The sequence below is a fragment of the Electrona antarctica genome, assembly GCF_951216825.1.
Source record: "Electrona antarctica genome assembly, chromosome: 22".
NCBI classification, from domain to species: Eukaryota; Metazoa; Chordata; class Actinopteri; order Myctophiformes; family Myctophidae; genus Electrona; species Electrona antarctica.
In genome coordinates, this window is record NC_136805.1 from 27,981,327 (window position 1) to 27,995,371 (window position 14,045).

The following is a 14,045-nucleotide window of genomic DNA, read 5'->3' on the forward strand; positions in this document are numbered from 1 at the left end:
ATTTGCAGCTAACTTGAGAAAAAGTGTGGTGGAAACTTAAAGACTTACAGTAAAGGTCCTTCCTTACTAGGGCTGTCAGAATTGGCCAAAAATGACTTTTGAATATTCTTTTTGAAACACCACATGCAGGTCGATCCATTCGAACCTAGCAATTTTCAAATGTATATTGTTTTTTACATAAAACATTGTATACTAATACACACTATTAACATTAACCACATGAACCATATAGTGTCCCTTTTCTGGGACGTATAGGTTCAGCGAAAATAGAATATATCTACAGTACAAGGTTTTGAGCTTGTAGATTTGGTATAGCCTACAGGCAGAACAGAGGCGATCAAGTATAGAACCCGGGGGACACTGGTCAACAAAGTATATTAGATTTAAGTGGTTAAACATTTCATCAATAGATAGAAAAAAGGGAATGTGTTCTTAAGTCTTATTAATCGACTTTTCTTTTCCTCAACATGAAATATAAAAATGCTAAAGTACTTGTTCTATAAACAGGACACTCCAGCTGGTCAGGTGCGCTATAAGGTGGACCCGGAGGCCTCTCCATACGCTGCTAGTATATTTGACGTGGAGGAAGACACAGGAATTGTTGTCACCAGGGTCAATCTCAACGAAGAGCCCAACCTCATGTTCAGTGTGAGTATATCCACCCCCACACATCCACCCCCACACACACACACACACACACACACACACAGTTATGAGTTCAAGTCAGGTTTTCTCTCTCTCCTTTCTGCACACACAGCTGACGATATGTGGCCCTTATAACTCTTCCATTTTGCCACTGTTATGAGTTCATGGGGTCAGCTCAGGTTTTCTCTCCGGTGATTGGCTGGCCATGCATAGGGCAGGAGAGGTCAGATGTGCAGCCAGCCAATAATATACAGCTATTATCACAGTCTTATCAGTCTTTATAGGTTTCTATTGTTTATAATTAATTGACAGCATGATTCATCAATGTTTTTTTTGTTGTGGCTGCGTGTAGCATATTTGCATACATAAAAGTGTCTTAACAAAACACGTGTTCACTGTTCATATAAAGCCCTGCTGTATCTGCTCTACTAAGCATAATAAAAGACATTTATTAGTTTGGAAAGTGCATTTCCCCAACAGGACGCTTCATGGAAGCTTTGGGCCATGCTAATTTTAATCATCCCCATCATTTAATTGAGCTTTAATTAACACAAGGATTCAGTGTCCTCTGATGACATCACACAGGGGACTCATTCTACCTTGTTTGCTCCCATAGAACTCTCAAAGATAAAATAGTACAAGACTATTAATTATGTTTGGTTTGGGGCTTATGAGTGAAGTGAAATGACAGTTTTACTCTCCAAGAACAAATACAACCAGTGACTGGCTGTTGTGTTGTCTTACAGTCTTTCTTTGAGATCATTTCACATATTTTTATCAAGGCATTTTATCAACCACTTAGTTATATTCAATATTTCTGAGCGAGACAAATTGCAGATATAGCCGATAAATCTATTTCACAAGACATTGCATAGCATTAGAAAGAGTTTGACAAATCTTTACACATTTAGATTTCTTCCCCAACATTTTGACTCCAGGGTCAGATCCTATTCGATAAAACAAAAAGAGATTACTCCAGGGTTAATTTGGTTAACATACATTTTAATACAATTGATTAAATGATTGTGATACTATCAAACATAGCAACCATAACATTTACCACAAGTACATTTATGCATTTAATTCACGTGTGAGTATCAAAAGCAGAGGCTGCATTAGTCTACGGACCCCCCATTTAATGGTATAATCTCTGGGAGTGGGACCCCAATTTATATAGTAAAGTCAAAGTTAATTTAACTCTCAGAGTTACAGACCCATGAGGGTCCATTTGGTTCCAAACTATAATTTAGCTGGGGACCCCCTGGAACTCCCTCAAGGATCCCTGGAGGTCCCCGGACCTTTTTTTACTTTTGGACTGGTCTAAGGAACCTTGAATGTGGACCCCAGGAAGACTAGCGACCACTTTGTGGAAGCTAATGGGGATCCGAATAAAGAATAAATAAAGAATGAGGGCTCCTGTTAGGGTCTTCGTCTTCAAAGTATTTTTTGCTGCGGAGATTCTGTACAGGAATCGTGTTCTTTGGTTGACCTTTTATCCCACGATTTTGCAACCCAGTTTTTTTTTCACCCAGTGCCAATTATCTAATGTAATCCTGGGCGCTACACTTCCTCTGCCAACCTGGGGGGGCAGCGGACTGACCTCATGCCTAGTTGACCTTTTTGATAACTTTTGTAAACATTATCACAGGAAAGATTAGCCTCCAGGATGGAACCTAGGTATGTAGTTTCGTCTTTTCTTGTGTTTCTTTTAATTTGAGTATGAAATGAGAAGAATGTTCCGAAATGGACATTCCCTGGATATAGAACAGATGGGCTCAGCCCTTGTTTGAATGCATTTTAATGCAGCTTTGAAAGCATGTATATTATAATGCCACATGGAGAAGTAGGGCCAACGTTGACCGAAATGCACTGCTATAAGGATCTATTGATCCCCCTTACCCTGCATGCACTCATACCGGCAGCAATAAATACGAGCAGCAAAGCCACCGGGAGTCATTCAGTTACAAAGGGAGAGACACAGAGGGCGAAATTCACGGCTGGCAATTTTGTTGACAAAATGACATTTGAGCAGGCTTCAACTGCAAATGAGCAAACAGTGTGCCGATGGCCAATCAGTGGGTAGAAGCGTTCATCTGGAGTTCTGCTGCTATTTTAAAAAAAAAACTATTTGAGTTGCTATCAATCGCAAAATGGAGGGAAATGTTGTTTTTTTTTGTCATCCCTCTCTAGAGTTAGCATGGGGACACTATTTGAGGCATCCAAGTCCACTTACTGAGAAAGAGAGTGAGGAGTGGGGAGGGGGGGGGGGTGAGTGAGAAGATAGCGGCCAGGAGAATGAGAATGGCTGGTCACTACCATAGACACCAGGATTTCCCTGCCAGGAAACTTGGCAGCACACCTGTGCTATGGGAGCCAAAGCACAGGTGTTGATCATGAAGGCATCCCACACCTGCATAATACTTTAACGTTAGTGAAACGCGTCAGGGATTTTTTCCCCCCCGACCAAATCAACCCTATATAAATGCACCATTTACCATTTGAATGTTGGGTGGGTAAAAGGTACTGTAGACAGTGCTGGAAAGTAACTAAGTACACTTACTTAAAGCGCAAATAACATGCATTTTAAAACTGCTTTTAATATTATATTGTCTATGTCCCTCAAAGTTATTTATAATGGTTTGAGCCTCAATCACCACTCTGATATAACCAGTCCTTGTCATTTCTTTCTGGACTTTGAAAGCAGTTTTAGCTACAGTACCACAATGTCCTGAGGTGGTGGGGGTGCTGATATGTAGATTATTTAATATTTGAGTCATTATAATACTGCTGCTAGATAAAACCAGGCTTGTTTCCATTCCATGCCAGCTTGGAAAATCAACAATGGTGGACATTGTAAACAAAGTGGAAATGCAAATTTGGAACTGAAGACTGAAGAAGAGGAGGAATTATACAAAGTAGGGTGACATTGATGACATCACGATGAGGACAAAATCAGTTGAGCTGAGAGCAATTTCCATTAAAGCACCTATATGATATGAAAGCCTGATTGTTCAAAATTGGTTATTTGTGGGGATAGAAAACACATGGGAGCCCCAAAAACACAAAATAAATTGAAAAAGTTGAATTTTATGTTATAGGTCCTTTAAGTACTACTATTACAGTTTGTTGACTACTGTTTGTTGACTTGCCGTGTATGTCTGTGCATGACAGCTGGTCGTGGTCGCCCGCGATGACGGTGAGCCGGTGAAGGAGAACAGGACTGTAGTGGAGATTACGGTCCTTCAACCCTCCGTCATCCCTGTCTTTACCCGGGAAGAATACAGGTACGCACTCACGCATGCACGCACGCACGCACGCACGCACGCACGCACGCACGCACGCACGCACTGTCCTTCACTTGCATTCTAGCTCTCTCTCTCTCTTACTCTGTTATTAAACACCAATCAACCCAGTGGTCACATATCACAGTGTGGCAATGGCAATACATTCTCTCTCTTGCTCTCACACACATGCACGCACGCAGGCACGCACAGCTGATATGTGGCCCTTATAACTCTTCCGTTTTGCCACCGTTATGAGTTCATTGGGTCAGCTCAGGTTTTCTCGCCGGTGATTGGCTGGCCAACCTCAATAGCAGAGGTCAGATGTGCAGCCAGCCAATACTCTACAGCTATTATCTCCTCTAATATCTAGTTTCTCTCTCAATCGATCTCTGTCAGTCTGTCTTTGTCTTTTATTATCCCTCATACAATCTATGATCATCGGCTCTTGTCCTTTCTTTCCTTTTTCAATCTTGGTTGAGGTTTTGTAGTGTTTTTTCTAGTTACCTTTTTTAGTCACATAAAAAAAGTCTTCTAGCTCTCAACATTTAAATCCTCAGTGTTCATTTAACTCAGTGTTTCAGGTCTATTTGGTTACATAATGGTACACGGATATACAGTCATACATTTGATCATTTCACTGTGTGCTTTCATCTTTTCTGTAGGCCAGTTTTTTCTCTCCATCTCTCAGTAGACGTCGTCAGTGCATTCTGATGTTAAACACATGTGCACACGTGTTTAACATCATTCTTTTCAAGAATGTGATGTTTTAGACAAGCCTTTTGCTCCGCCACGTCTCCGAGTGAAACAACACGTCTTGTTTTAACACGGCCATCAGTGAACTGTCAAGTTACCTGTCAGTCAACAAGACTGCCAAAAACAATTCATCAAACCACAACATTGTACCGACATCTCCCCACAAGGGTACATCGTGTTATCTGAACCTCGAAAGACTGTTGGTTACTATGTTGATATGAAAACAGTAGGATGGCGAGGCAACACAGTTGGGCAGAGTTTAACAGTTGTTTATTTTCCCCAAGTGCAGATTATGTGACAAAAAACAAAGGTGACCATAATACCTCCTCAGAGACAGTGTGACCAGCATCAGACCGCAGACTGACTGACAATGCCACCTCCCAGAGCTATATACCCCCTGGCTCCTCCCACAACACAGGACCAAATGAAAAAGGGGTCAACATGATCCACAACATGTTACAGTTGCTCAAAACTGTCACAAAACACAGTTCCATACATTTCAGTTCATTTGAGCTTGTAGCTCTTTTCTTTCACAAAGTCTTTAGTTTTCCAAAGTCCTTTTCCAAAGTCCTTTTAGAATCCAATGTCCCTCGGCGACAAGTAATCCTCCCTATCCCTAGACAGGAGTTGGTTTGGCCCAATTTGGCCCGATTAGTGTTCAGCTGTGCTGTCCCTATTTAAAGTGACAGGACCCATTAGTAACTGTTTGATTGTTGAGCATCAGAAATATGGTGAGAGCTGTTGTGATCTGTTTGCTGCTTGCTTATAGTTTGTAGTTGTTTGTCCATACCCTACCTAAACAGTGCACGCTACTGAAAGGCATGTAAATGAGCAAACAGACAGTGACAGGGTGGGGTCACACTGTCACAGATAGCTTGTGGCTATAGTTCCACCCTTTAGTTTCAATAAGCGATGCTCAGCGGCAGTAGTCTCCCTGTTAACTGGTGTGCAAAAAAGTCAAATACATGTTTTTTCTAGGGCTGTCAAAATAACTGAGTTAGTTAACTTAATTAGATTAAAAGTTTTAACGCAATTAATGCATGCTTGGATGACCCGCCCCATGCTTCCCATAATCCCATCCACTCTGCACCATCTAGCCCTGGGGGAAAAACACAAGTTGGTTAGTGCCATAAAAGGCTGCACAATTTACATCGGCAGCAGCTCAAATCACACATACGATAAAGAGACACCATCCTACCACACTGGACTTGTTATAAAGAATAAAACATACATACTGTACATACACACATACGTATATGTTCCCACAACAAATTATTCCGAAGAACATGGCATATTTTGAACATAGTTCGAATGGTGGTTAATCATGATTTATTCATTTTTAAGCGGTGATTAATCTGATTAAAAATGTGTAATGGTTTGACAGCCCTGTTTTTTTCACATCAATATGACAACTGGTGCGTAAAAATAACAGGCTTTAAAGCTGCAATCTGGAACTTGTTTTAATGAATACAATTCTTAGCAATAGTCCAAAAGCCAGACAGTAGGGCCCTATTTTCGTCGTTTTTTTTAATATAGTTCACATAGCCGATCTACAAGCTCACAACGTGTCGATGTAAATCGGCTGGTTGAAACTAAATATAAAAAAATGCGAAGAAGTTTAGGCATAAAGGGGTATAGGCAGTGATGAAAATAGAGCCATATACAGTACGTAGGTCTCCTTGCACTAATGCACCTCGATTTAAAAATCCAGGTGTCAAGTAGGACACCTGCCTGTCAAGTAGGCCACTTACTGGTTGACAAGTAGCCCTGTCTGAAGCTCATAAGCCCTCGCTATCTCCCCTGGCCAAGAAGATGTTCTCTCTTGGATGAGCAGTAGAAATTTGGCTTGTCACGCGGGAGACGTGAAATATGATAAAGGTGTCCCTTTAACAAAGGCTAGAGTAAAGCTCCTGTATATTTTTAGAAAAAGAGTTGGAGGCAAGAGCGATGCCAGCTAAACCATACAGTATATTACTGCATATATGAATATGAATCAGAGCTTCATGCTGACATTTTGCATGCATGTGTGCGTGCGTGCGTCCCCATATAGCATGATACATTTACAGTATTGCCCCACTTCACTGATATTATACTAGGAATTTGATCATATGATGGCTGCCCTGTAATTAAGTTAAAGTTAAATTGACATCCATTGTGTTTGACCAATTATAGGCAAAAATAATTATTTTTATTTTAAACTTTTTTGTTTTCCAATTTTCCAAAAAAGAAAACTAAAAAGCACAGGCCACAGATAGAAGGTAAAAGCAGAACCTCTTGGCCGTGATGTCATAATGCCATGGGGATGTTCAGAACCTCTTGGCCGTGATGTCATAATGCCATGATGTCATAATGCCATGATGTCATAATGCCATGGGGATGTTCAGAACCTCTTCGCCGTGATGTCATAATGCCATGGGGATGATGTCATAATGCCATGGGGATGTTCAGAACCTCTTGGCCGTGATGTCATAATGCCATGGGGATGTTCAGAACCTCTTGGCCGTGATGTCATAATGCCATGATGTCATAATGCCATGATGTCATAATGCCATGGGGATGTTCAGAACCTCTTGGCCGTGATGTCATAATGCCATGGGGATGATGTCATAATGCCATGGGGATGTTCAGAACCTCTTGGCCGTGATGTCATAATGCCATGGGGATGTTCAGAACCTCTTGGCCGTGATGTCATAATGCCATGGGGATGTTCAGAACCTCTTGGCCGTGATGTCATAATGCCATGGGGATGTTCAGAACCTCTTGGCCGTGATGTCATAATGCCATGGGGATGTTCAGAACCTCTTGGCCGTGATGTCATAATGCCATGGGGATGTTCAGAACCTCTTGGCCGTGATGTCATAATGCCATGGGGATGTTCAGAACCTCTTGGCCGTGATGTCATAATGCCAGGGGATGTTCAGAACCTCTTGGCCGTGATGTCATAATGCCATGGGGATGTTCAGAACCTCTTGGCCGTGATGTCATAATGCCATGGGGATGTTCAGAACCTCTTGGCCGTGATGTCATAATGCCATGGGGATGTTCAGAACCTCTTGGCCGTGATGTCATAATGCCATGGGGATGTTCAGAACCTCTTGGCCGTGATGTCATAATGCCATGGGGATGTTCAGAACCTCTTGGCCGTGATGTCATAATGCCATGGGGATGTTCAGAAACTTATGAAAGCTGAACAGAGCACCGGATGTTGAAGCGCTTTGATGTCAGAACCGTGAATGTTTCACCTTTTTGTTTCGGAGGTTTTTGGCAGCAACACCTGACAGCATATAATCAGATTCTGGAAACGTGTCGTGTATATGTGAGCGCGTTGGAGTGCATCTGTGCAGAGACGGGCAGAGAAAAAAATAGCGCGTGCGTGCGTGCGTGCGTGCGTGCGTGCGTGCGTGCGTGCGTGCGTGCGTTTGCGCATGTGTGTGCGTGTGCGTGTGTGTGCATATGTTTGTGTTTTGTGTGGGCAGCTAATTGATTAGAGTTCTTGAGCCAAGAACAAGGCTGATGAAAGAGCTGAGGAAAAGAGAACTCTCTGCCAGCACACACACACACACACACACACACACACATTATACAGTACGCACACTCACACAAGCACAGTCTTATACAGGATTAAACGGACAGTCAGGGGGAGCAGAGATTATGCTCCAACCTAGAGACGTGCACACATAGACATGAAAGGGGGCTCTAGCCATCGGTTAAAAATTACCCTCTCCAGACCATGGACACAGCATTTATTATTGTGAAAAATAAATTAATAAAAGCCCTCTCTCCATGCCGTACTCGAAGGCAGGATTCAAGATACTTTAGATATCTAGTCAAATCTAATAAAGTCAAATCCAGTCAAGGTACAAATCCATAGTCAAATCATATCATAGGCTGGGAGTTGTTGTGCCTCTTCTTGCAAAGATTGTTTTTGTCAATGTGCCCCAGTGCCTCATGATCTGGGTAACAGTCTACTGTTGTAGAGTAATGCATGCTGAATTGTGGCAGTAACTTTTGTCTGAATATTGTTCATGTTTGTGGAGTTTATTTAAATTGTTTTTGCAGTATTATCCCAGTGTTAATTTAAAATGGGCTATTCCTCTAAATCTGGTAGTAACGAAAAAACAAACAAAATTATGAAAAAAGTCTGCCCGGCACCTTTTGAAATTCCAGACCCTGCCTCTCCAAATCCAACCACACTGTTTGTGTGTGTATATATGGGATTGTATGTACCCTGTTTGCAGGTTTTTGAAACTATGCGTATACACTATAGAGTGTATTGTCTACATAAAATGCTATCTAAGTTACTTACATTTTGCCTTAGTTTGCATACACCTGTAATGTCACTGAGGCTAGGGCAAGTGCTACGGAAAGTGCTATAGGCTAAGATGGAGTCTGAAGAGGTGGGTTTTCAGACAACAGCGGAAGATTGGGAGAGAGTCTTCATTTCTAATTGCAATGGGAAGTGCATTCCATAGTTTTGGAGCCAGAAGCTTAAGGGAGAAGAGTTTGTGACGCATGGAGAGTTGTCCCAGGGTTTTTAGTGAAGGTATACTTCCAGCTTCCTTGCGTTGGCTGATCTGAGCGCGTGGAAGGTTCGTAGGGTCCGATCGGACTTGCAACATATGGGGGTGCCATACCTTTGGTTGCTTTGACTTTGAGGGCCAGCATCAGAGTTTAGTACTCTGTGCAGGCCGTGCCCGGGAGCCAATGGAGGGAGAAGGGACATGTGACATTTTTGGCTGGTTGCAGACCAAGCGAGCTGCGGCATTTTGGATCATTTAGAGAGGCTTAAGTGTGCATGCCAGGGTAAGGAGGGAGTTTACAATAGTCAAGTTTTGACAGTCTGGATAAGGAGCTGGGCTGACTCCTGGGGGATGAAGGGTCTAATTTGTCGAATGTTATAGAGTGTAAACCTACAGGATCGAGTGGCCGCTGTAATTTTAGAATGTGATTAACTGTGAGTTCATCTCAAGATTATAAAAGAAGGGAGCTCATACAGTTGTAACAATCTAGCCACAGGCCAACATAATGCAACATTATAACATTTAACAAAAAGGTGTCAAAAATTGTGACAAAGCAGTCCACATAATTGAGTACCACAGACGAATAACAGTCTAAGTCCACACTATTGATCCATAATATATAAATGATAGATAAGGGTTCAGGACAACGAGGCCTTTTCGTGGAGGGGTCAGTCTGAAATTTGGACTTAGACTGTTTTTCGTCTGTGGTACTCAATTATAGATACAGTATACTGTATATTGGTGCAGTGTTTGGTTTTGTGTATAATTGATTTATGATCATTATTAAGGTACTGTTTGATATGGTATTGGGTACTGTATGTTACACCATAACATACATGAATAGTTGCTATGGGCACCCCATTTCCACTTAGAGTTGGTTTTTCTGTGTTCCTAAAGAATGTGGTCAAGACTTTTCCTAAAGAGCACCGGACGTTGCAATAGGTTATCATTTTAAGTTGAAGTGTCATCCTGCACTACAGTGTATTAGCCCTACACTGTATTAGATACAACATTGGAGAACCTGGTGAAGGCTGCTGAAGAGGAGAATTATAATTAATATGCTGCATTTAGTGATTATTTCACATTTTTATGGAGGTCAGATGAAAAAAGCTTTAATGTTTAATTATGACAAAAGCCCTGTGAGACATACTGTACATGCGCAAACATACAACCACACGCAGCTAGAGGCATGACATACTTCCACATGCACACACACACACACACACACACACACACACACACACACACACACACACACGCACACGCACACGCGTGCACAGCGCAGGTCTGAAGTGCAGTGATGCATGTTTCTAAGCTGCTGCTTGTGCACTTTACTTCTGTCCTGCTCTAATCTAGTAAAACAGTTAACGAGGCGAGGATGGAGATTGTTCAATTGCTGTAGCAACCTTGTCCACTCTGAATACCACTTGTCATCCTCAATCTCTCACTCTCTCTTTCACTCTCTTGCTCATTTTCTCTCCACTTCTTTTACCCAGAAATCTGCTCTCTCTCTCTCTCTCTCTCTCTCTCTCTCTCTCTCTCTCTCGCTCATTGTGAGTCTATTCATGTCCCTCACTCTCTCTCTCACATAAACTTTTGCACCCTTTGTCTGTGCTTAGGACTCTCTCTCATTTCCCTCTATCTCTCACTCACTCTTCCTAGCACTCAATCTATCTCGTTGCACCTGCAGAATTGGTATGCAGTCGGCATCACCCATACACACGACGGAGGCGAACACATACTTAGAAAGAAAGAGAGGGAGAGAGTGTCTTGCCATGCAGCACTTAATGACAGTTATCAGCAGGAGGTCATGGTTACTGTGTGTGTGTGTGTGTGTGTGTGTGTGTGTGTGTGTGTGTGTGTGTGTGTGTGTGTGTGTGTGTGTGCGTGTGCGTGTGCGTGTGTGTGTGTGTGAGGGGGTGCACGCTGTGTGTGTGCAAAGTGCAAACACTTCCCCCAAGGGCCCCCATGCTGTCAGAATGCCTGCCAGCCCGTTACTTAGTTAAATAATTCTAACGTGGTGAGATAAAAAGCACCAAGACTTTTGAAAAGATCAAAGCTTCTGTCGTGTAATCAAGATATTACTCTTACTCCATCAGTGGAACCATGTTGCTTTGTCTTGCGTCATTACTTTTGATGCCCGTTTGGGAACAAAGCCCATTGGTAAAACATGTCCCTCCGGTTATGCAATAGCCGTTGTAGTTGTACCCATTGTACACTAGCCTTGTCACCTTGTCACTTTGTACACTAGCCTTGTCACCTTGTCACTTTGTACACTAGCCTTGTCACCTTGTCACTTTGTACACTAGCCTTGTCACCTTGTCACTTTGTACACTAGCCTTGTCACACAACCACAAGCAGATGCAGGACAAGACAACCAAGCTGGAAACTACATCCCTGGGCATAGGGTTGAGAATAAACAAGATTAAGACCAACATAATGTCAATAAACACCCCGACCAATAATCCAATTACAGTAGGCGACGAACACATTCAGGTATAGTCGACTTCTTCACCTACCTCGACAGCATTTTAGATAAACAGGGCGGCACAGACAGCTACGTCACAGCTAGAGTAGGTACAACTAGAGCAGCCTTCATCATCCTGAAGAACATCTGGTCATCCAAGGAAATAGCCATAACAACCAAAGTGCGGATCTTCAATTTGAACGTCAAATCTATCCTTCTCTAGACGGGGAGGATGACAAAAAGGACATTGAAAAGATCCAGACTTTCATTAACAACTGTCTGAAGCATTTTCAAGATCTGGTGGCCAAACAAAATGAGAAATGAGGAACTCTGGAGGAAAGGGAGTCAGAGCCAGTGCAGACACAGATCCTGAGGAGAAAGTGGGGATGGATCGGTCACACCCTGAGGAAACCGGCAGCTAGTACTACACGCCAGGTTAGGAACTTGGAACCGGAAGCAGGGAAGCGGAAGAGAGGGCGGCCTAAGAACACCTGGAGGCGAGACACTGAGGCGGAACTGAAGACACAGGGAACCAGCTGGGGAGAGGCAGAAAGGACGGTCCAAAACCGTGTTGGATGGAGAAGAGTCGTTGATGGCCTATATGCTCCACTGGGAGCGATGGGTCTAAGTAAGTAAAAAAGTTGAACCGTGGAACAGACAGACATGTCTGTCTGACTGTCCGTGTTGAAGTGTCCCTGTGGGAGACACTCAGGCTTCCTGCTGTTGGAGGACTGCTGTCCCTGGGTGCTCCTTCTGCCTGACCGTGACCCCCTCTTCTCCCATGAGAATGAGATGCAGTTTTACAGGTGTAAAAAAAAGTGGGTGAATTTAGTTTTTGTGCCAGCTCTGTCGTTTGGTGTCGTTTGATGTGAAAACAAAATGTTAAGATGTACTTTATAGTCCCCCCCCACTCTCTCTATACATAATATATTACGTGTCGTGTACATTAATACATACATACATAAGTCGTGTCTCCCCCTCAATGTTCCCTTTTTACTCCCACTCCTCTCTTCCATCTGTCTGTTTATGAAGTCTGCACTCTCTTTCTCATCTTCCCATAAACCGTCTTCTATGAAATTAAACGTCTCCCCTGCCAAAACGCAGAAAGTCACCGGAGCCCCTAAAACATTTTAACTACTAGATAAATGCAGCATCTTCCCCCGCCAAAACAAGCGTGTCCGATCTGTGGCTCTATAAATATGTCTAACCGCTTCTGTTGAAGGTAACCTTGTTTTGTTGATACGCAGCGAACAGGCGCACAGGACGCCATTGGCAAAGTTACAGCTGTGACAACAGGAGCCACTGTTGTTATTTATATGATAACTTGCAGCTGAGGGAGGGAGATAGAGAGAGAAAGAGGGTGGAAAGAGAGATATATGGTGGCGGGTTAAAGTGAGGGTAAGGTGTGAGTATGTGAAGAGAGCGTGAGAGAGCATTAACGGAGTTAATGCTGCAAAAGTTTCCGAGATTGAGGTTGAAGGGAGAACCATTTGGGAGAGGTGGAGTGCAGACATGAAGTCGTTAGAGAGATCTTAAAGGGTGAGAATCAAAGAGGAAAATACCGTATAAAACCAAAGAGGATGCTTCTGGAGCACACCTGAAACAAACTTTGTTGGCAGACAGAGAGAATAGATGAGCTGTGAGACTGCCAAATTCCTGGCAGGCCAACACACTGGGATAGACAAGCCAAATAAACACAGAAATCTTGCGCCAGGGGCGTCAGGGGTGACTCACCAAGAGCGCATACATATTAATAAGGCTATAGTCCTCACAGCTGACCCCGATTCTAATCTGACCTGAGGAACTTTACTGCATGTCATCATCCATGCCTCTCTCTCCCACCTATCTTGTCTCTATCTGAAAGAAAGCGTACACATGCCAAAATATAATATTGCATCAGAAAAACTAAGGACAAAATTACAAGACGTTAGACACATTTATTGACAGACATGTTGACACATTTATATATAATTATTTATGAAGTTAATAAGTATTCAGATTCTGAGAACTGGCACCATCACAGAGAGAGAGACAAACACACACATAATAACTGCATCCATTAGCATGTGCTGGAGGGCTTTCATAATGTGTGTTTTTGTTGTGAGCCTGGTAATTTGACAGTCATTGTGTGTTTGTGTAATTAGTTGCGTTTGAGCTTTGAGTTTCGTTTTGAGATATTCATGCAATTGTGTGATGTCAAAATAGCCTCAGGGGTTTAATCATTTCTATTTTAGCTACAATAATTAGGCATTTACCAACATAACAAACAATAGGCTACAGAAACCCCAAAGTTTTTTTGTGGTGGCAGTGAATCCCCACTCTCAATAAGAATTATAGTGTGCGAGGTGCTGTTTTCATCTGCATAAATAGGGGTGG

At 42.7% G+C, this 14,045-nt stretch overlaps 1 protein-coding gene across 1 annotated transcript in view; it reads left to right on the top strand.

Moving 5' to 3' along the window:
- LOC306915776 (protocadherin-15-like) overlaps positions 1-14,045 on the top strand; it is a gene marked incomplete at its 5' end in the record, with an annotated part of 193,042 nt that overhangs the window by 116,707 nt on the left and 62,290 nt on the right. Inside the window, 2 exon segments of the mRNA XM_079493389.1 lie at positions 508-648; positions 3,817-3,929. Coding sequence (XP_079349515.1) covers positions 508-648; positions 3,817-3,929 — 254 coding nt within the window.